At 38.2% G+C, this 7065-nt stretch overlaps 1 protein-coding gene across 1 annotated transcript; it reads right to left on the bottom strand.

The window, feature by feature from the left end:
* Window positions 1-6129: 6129 nt before the first annotated feature.
* On the bottom strand, window positions 6130-7065 carry LOC114611203 (olfactory receptor 149-like). Its single transcript, XM_028755854.1, has one exon. It carries the CDS (start codon window positions 7063-7065, stop codon window positions 6130-6132), a length of 936 nt encoding a protein of 311 aa, XP_028611687.1.

A 7065-nucleotide genomic window follows, 5' to 3' on the forward strand; every position in this document is an offset into this window, starting at 1 on the left:
CTGAAAAAAAAAAAAAGCATCTCGGACTCATGTGGAGAGTAGCCAAAGTAAATGGATATAAACATAAATATTGAGAAGACAGTTTGGCAATATGGCAAGACAATAGCAGATACTGTTTAAAGACCCATGGCGTCCCAAGCCAGAGATTTTTTAATAGGATTACAGTCCAGATAAGAGATTTCCTCCCCTGGAGCAAGCATCTAATCACATCAGAAAGAGGTCAGTTACTGTAGCGGTTTAAATAAGAACTGTCCCTCTTCTTCTATGTATTTGAACAGTTGGTAACATATTGTTGGCTTTGTTTGAAGTTAGGGAACATTTGGGCTGTGGAGTCTTGCTGAAGAAGTGTGTCAGTAGGAAAGGGTTTTCAAAGTTGCCTCATTTCCAGTTCATTCTCTCTTTCTTTTGAGTATTAGTGGAGATGTGATTGCTCACGTTCTTGCTCCTTCTGCTATGTGTGACAGTTGCTGGCATGCCTCTCTCCCATAACAGATTCATCAGTCTGGAACCATAAGCCAAAATAAAATTCTTTTTCTTTAAGTTGTTTTCAGGTATGGTGTTTTATCAGAGAACGAAAAGTATCTAATACAGAAGATGGCACCATACGAGTGAGATATTGCTATGAATAACCTACCCGTGCTGCTCTTTTATAGGAAAGTGGAACACCTTGAAACTTTGGACTATAAAGGTGATGGAATAATATAAAAAGAATATCACAGGCTATCGTAGTAAGAGCCTAGAACACAGTAGTGCTGAGAAGAGTGGAAGAAGAGAGGGCTAGTTCATGAGGATGGGAAAGGGGTAGGACAAGCACTCTATTATCAGTTGACAGAAAGGAAATTTGTAAGCTATTTTGGCAAAGAATCAGGCTGCCTTCTATACATGTTAAGAACGTTCTTGAAGCAAAATGAAAATGTAACTGATTCATTTTTTTTCTTTGTTTTTATTTTTGGTGTGTGTGTGTGTGTGTGTGTGTGTGTGTGTGTGTGTGTGTGTGTTTGCATAAGATTGAATCCATGGAATAGTTACTACTTATAAGTTTTAGGTCTACAGTGAAAAAGACATAAGGGAACCAAAATAAAATATAAGTTGTACAGCTTACAGACAAGAAGAGCAATAAGAAATTCAGTGTGGGAACTAAGGCTGTGCTGAAAGAGAAGCTATAAATATTAAGGAGATTAGCACCATTACTACCCCATGCTCTTCATGGGAAGGACAGGAATGTACCCTTTAATAAAACTATTGGAAGGCAAGACCCCACTCAGATAATCTTCCAGCTTGTACAAGAAGAAAGTCTAAGAAACTTTTCTGGCTTAGAAAGCCATTTCTCTAAAGTATGAAAGATCAAGGGCCCATCTTAAGATTACAGCTGAACTTAGCATGTTGTCTTCATAGTAATGGCAATAAAGGCCTGAAAAATACAATAGTAAGTGAAAAGTAAGAGTAAGCATGTCTTGATTTCTTTCTCTGGAGTTTCAGAGAGCTGTTGAGGACAGACTCTACATTACAATGTTGCAGGGACATCAATAAGAAGTCCCTGAGAGGAAGTTGTGTTAAGTTGTAAGAACAAAACCTGGGTTGTTGTGGGGATCCCAAAATCCACAAGTCATTCACCAATTGGAGTTAGATACAGGGAGTTAGACCACACAAATGGTAACTATATGTCCCAGGCCACAGAACTGAAGAAGCAAAACAACCTAAGTCTTTTGAAACCAAAGTCTCAGGCAAGAGACATGGAGCTTTAATATTTACCTTGTTGGTGTCAGTTTTATTTGGGTCCAATATTTTGTTTCTGTGGCCCTATTTCTCCCTTTGGGAATAGAAATCTATATTCTGTTATTTGTGTTAGAAGTGTATGATTTGATTTGTGATTTAAAAACAAAAAACAAAAACAGGGGCTCAGAGTAAGAGATTGCCTTGTACCTTAAGAGGAACTTTGAATACTGAAATAGCACTGAGATTGTGAAAGATTATGAGGAACTTTAAAGATGGGTTAAGTGTCTTTTGCTATTTTGTACGGCCATGAGCCTTTCGAAGACAGGGAACGGAATGCAGTGGCTTGAATGAGAACTGTCCCCCATAGACTCACATATTTAAACACTTGATTTCCTCTTGGTGTGGCTAACTGGGGAGGTCTGAACCCTTTGGAATGTAAATATTTGCTGGAAGACACATATCACAAGGTGCAGGCTTCTTGCCTCAGTTTCATGTCACTCTCCCTGGTTTACAGGCATAGTTGAAAATATGATTTTTTTTTTCAGATTCTTGTTCCCGCTTTCATGATTGCCACTTGGTACTATGCATTCCTGCTATATTAGACTTTTACACTGCTGCAATCCAACATAAATACTTTCAGAAGCCAATTTTGGTCACGGTGCTTTATCACAGTAACAAAAAGTAACTAATATAGTTAGCCTGTAGTAGTCTTGGCGTATCTGCATCAATGAGCACCTTCTAGAACAGATCTGCATTACTTTAGCTGACTCAGAGCTCAATGACAGTGTCTATGTATACTAAGGGACCTCTACACCATTAACCTGAGAATAGTTTCTGATATAAGAAGTTCTTTTCACTCCATATACACATAGAACAGTTTAAAATGTCACATAATTACCACTCTAAGGAACACGCCCTAGAAAATTTGGGCTAATGGAACAACCTGCTGATTCTCCTAGACCATCTCTCAGCAGATTCACAACGGACTCGAGACCCAGTTCTCCACAGTGTTAAGCCACAGACATTTGTTTAACTAACTATCCCATCATATCTTACATTACCATTCTACTACTCTGCTTCCTGAGAGACTCATCCAAACGAATTGCCTATACTTCAATCCCATGTCAGTGTAAGTTATTGGAAAATTGAAATGAAGTAAAATGACCAATTTTCCTTCTTCCATGGTAGAAGCAATTGAGTAAGAAGAGGTTGGAGGTGGTCTCCCCATGTTTTATGTGTACACAGGAAAAGAGTAAATAACTCATCAAGATAGTATAGCAACTAACAAAAGGACTCATTAGATTTTAGGAACTTCTTTATTTATGAATAAAATGAACAAATACTGACATAGACAGATGGCAGGATACTACACAGAGACAAAGTTGGCATACCTTTATCTTGGGCTACAATAATTCCAGACATATATAACCATATAAAAATCCAAAAAGGAACACTAAATCAAGGAAAGAACAGTAAATCAAAGAAAGAAATTTTTGAAAGAGTAGCATGAAAATCTTGTGATATAATATTTAGGGAAACAAACATATGCTAAAAAATAAAAAAAGAAAAAGAGTGAGAACATCGGTTTCCAAGAGAAATTACAGATAGAGGATGAGAGTAATTCTGGTAGGAAATTCACGAGTTAGGTTTTCCCTTTGCAGGAAGAGGACTACGTATGTCATCATAGATCTTTATACTTAATGGAGTTCTCATTAACATTATTTCTGGGCTTTTAGTATCTCAAAAAAAAATATTGCTTTGAAAGATCTTTCCAGAGTGACTTGTTTACAGGAAGAGGCAGTTCAGATTCTACATGGACACATGACAGCACCCAGCAAGTTTCAGAGCAGCTAAGGTTAAGGATTGCTTAAGGAGGCAGTCATTTTAGTAAACTTTTCCCTCCAATCTAAGAACAAGAGGCTGAGGTGTATATGAGCCTGGCAAACAGAAGGCATGTGGATTTTATCTTCCTGCAAAAGATATCTCCCTTTAAATGGCAAACGGTTATGACATACCGACTCACGAAATTAACTCTCACCCACACTCTTAAGGAGACAAGACATGTTGATTCTCCAGGAATAAAATATTTTAGTCATTATTTAGATGCAGCACGCAAGTAAACAAAGTGTTCAATCATCAACTTCCTTTCTGTGAAACTACTTCCTGTTCCTTCCTCACCAGGGGGTGGTTATGGAGGGGGACATTTCTTTTGCCTTCATTTTCAACCCAAGTCATAATATTATTATTGGATTTACTATTCGTTGCAGGTCTTCTATTTATTTATTTATTTATTTATTTATCTATTTGTTTATTTTTATTCATTATTTATTTATTTTAACCTACATATTTTCACTACCCAGAGAAAGGTTTAGAAATTTTACCTCTTCGTACCTGTGTCTTAATAGGATCTCTTGTAGAACGAAATCTGAATAAGTAAGAAAAAATGTGAACAGGACTCACTCCAGTTTTTAAAAATTCTTGAAAGATTTTTCCCACCTAAGAAACTATAACCAGGAAATGAAAAAAAAAAAAAAAAGAAACAGGATAGACATGCAGAAAACATGAAATAGTCTGACATATATTTCTGGATTCCTCTTTAAAACATTTTTTTTTCAAATGATGCGTCTGAAAGTGTGTCTATGCCAGGGTATGTGTATCTGAGTACAGGTTTTCTTAGTGGCCAGAGTCACTGAATCCCCCTGGAGCTGGAGGTACAGCAGATTAGGATCTACCTGATGTAGATACTGGAAACTGAATGGATCTTGAGTGAGTCCTATGCCGGGGCAGTCTGCGTTAACTGCTGAGCCATCTCACTAGCTCCTCCAGATTCCTCTTTTTTTTTTTTTTTCCTTTTAATGCCATGCCTTTATTAAGTCAATTTAAAACAAATTTATATAGAATTTACCCACTTCATATAAAATACTGAAGCCTGTATGATACAGAACAAAGGCAGCAGTGTCAGTGGTCTGCATTTCATGGTGAAGTATTGACAAATATTTTTCCCATCTTTAGGCTCTTCCTTATATTTAAACTGACAGACAAGGGAAAAATAACAGAAAGAAACTCAAGAGTATTGACAGGGGTAAAGGTTTGCTACCTTACAGCAATACCCTTTCTTCAACCCTACAGTTCATTTTCATGGCTGGAGGGAGACAGGTTGTGTTGCTAGATTAGTCCAAAAAGATTTCCTTGGATAACCACATTTAGCAAGTAAAACAGAAGGAAGACTGATCTCCATGCTGCTTCTTGCCTTCTCTTCTATTGCATTCTTCCCTGTGCTTTATTATTTTTATTATTATTATTATTATTATTATTATTTATTATACAAATTATTCAACAAATTTAATAGCAACTATATTCCCCAGGCAAAGTAGCCTCCTTATTAAATCAAAAATGTAAACTTGGTGGATTGAAATCGCACACTTGTCTTGGAGAATATATTGAGGAAAAAATATCAAGTAATTCAAGAAAGTAATCCAAATCTTAACACTTTCAGTAAACAGAGAAGTCAATGACATAACACAGCCATAGCCTAGATCCATCATTGTCCTTCATTGCACTGAGCAAGACTAGGGCTGGTTCCAGTTTTCTAACAGTCTAGTCTCATCTAGATTTCACTTAGCTTTTCTCTCTTCTCATTCATAAGCCAAACGTTCATATTCAATACCAGCATCCAGCCTCAACCCAAACAGCATCATTTGCTAAGTAGGCTAGCGTGCTGATACCTCTGATTTGGCCAAACCCATCTTTAGGACCTGACCAAAAGCTTTTCTCTATATAGAACTTTTTATGACTCATAAATAATAAGGTGCTATTTGGAGCCACAAGAATGTGACTCTTTTCAGTAATTAGGCAGATTGTAAAGATGGCTTCTCTAAAGCAGGCAATGGCTTCTCTAAAGCAGGCATTTGAGGACAACTTAACTGCATCCAAAATGAAAAATCACTACACAAAGAGGGCAAAGAAAAGGATGAGGGGTGAAAAAAGATACGAAAAGTTAAGATGACCAAACAAGGAAAAAGTGGGGAGAGGGAAGTGGAAGGGTTGAAAGGAAGGGGGATATTTTGTCATTAAAATATAATCTCAAAAATAAGCAACAACAACATCAAAAATAAGGACACTCAGAGTACACAGGGTGCTCTGCTTGCCAGGTGGAGCATTACCTGTGTAATATTCTTTATCAACAGTATAATATCCACGAAGGAGTAGTTTCTAGAGTCACAAAACCTGGAGTCTCTCTTCTGCCATTTATTCCTTGGTCATTCTTTTAAAATTATCATTTCAGCTCTTTGCCTCACAGTCCTTTACATAGTAAAATTAGGATAATTTTAGATATATTTATGAAAGCCTAGTAAAAGAGTGTTATTCCTCCCCCCTTAATGTATAGATGAAGTGTTCATGACTGCTCATTCATTACAACTGCTCAGGAAGAAAGGCAGTTTTATGTAGGACCCTCCACAGTGACGATTTCACCTCTTTATTTCTGAGACTGTAGATCAATGGGTTGAGCATAGGGGTGACCAGATTATTTAAGACCTGCACAGTTGCATCTAGCCAAGGGCTTGGAGTTGGTCTTAAGTATATGAGGACAACAGGCATGTAGAAAAGCAAGATGGCAGTGAGGTGGGCGCTGCAGGTGGAGAAGGCTCTACGACGGCCCTCAGCAGAGCGGATCTGAAGAATGGAGCAAACGATGAAGCTGTAGGAGGTGAGGATGAGAAGGAAACAACTGAGTGGCATCAGGCCCACACTGATGAACCCCACCATCTCCAGGGCCGATGTGTCTGCACAAGCCAGCTTGAGCATCACGGGGATATCACAGAAGTAGTAGTCCACCTCATTAGGACCACAGTAGGGCAACTGGAAGGTGAGAGTAGTTAGAAAAGTAGCCTGAATACAACCAAAAAATGATGTTCCCGTGGCCAGGATGGCACATACTCTGTGGCTCATAATGATTGAGTAGCGTAGAGGGTAGCATATGGCCACAAAACGGTCATAAGCCATCACTGTGTACAGAAAACACTCAGTACAACCAAGGAAATGGTAGAAGAAGAGCTGGCTCACACAGCCTGCATAGGAGATGGCTCTGCTATTTCCTGAGAGGTAGAACAGCATCTTGGGAGAGCTCACAGAAGGGAAAAATATGTCGAAAATAGACAATTTACATAGGAAGAAGTACATGGGGGTGTGAAGCCGACTGGAGGAGATAATTGCTAGTAAGATTAATAAGTTTCCCATCAGAGTGAAGATGTAAAAAGACAAAAACAGGACAAAGAGCATGGTCTCCAGACCTTCGGTGTTTGGGATGCCAAGCAGGATAAACTGAGTCACTACGGAACGATTCCTCAT

The sequence above is a fragment of the Grammomys surdaster genome, unplaced genomic scaffold (genome assembly GCF_004785775.1).
Source record: "Grammomys surdaster isolate TR1022 unplaced genomic scaffold, NIH_TR_1.0 126086, whole genome shotgun sequence".
NCBI classification, from domain to species: Eukaryota; Metazoa; Chordata; class Mammalia; order Rodentia; family Muridae; genus Grammomys; species Grammomys surdaster.

Coding starts and splice junctions, on each gene's coding strand:
- LOC114611203 (XM_028755854.1), bottom strand. CDS start 7,065: ATGAGGAATCGTTCCGTAGTGACTCAGTTTATCCTGCTTGGCATCCCA.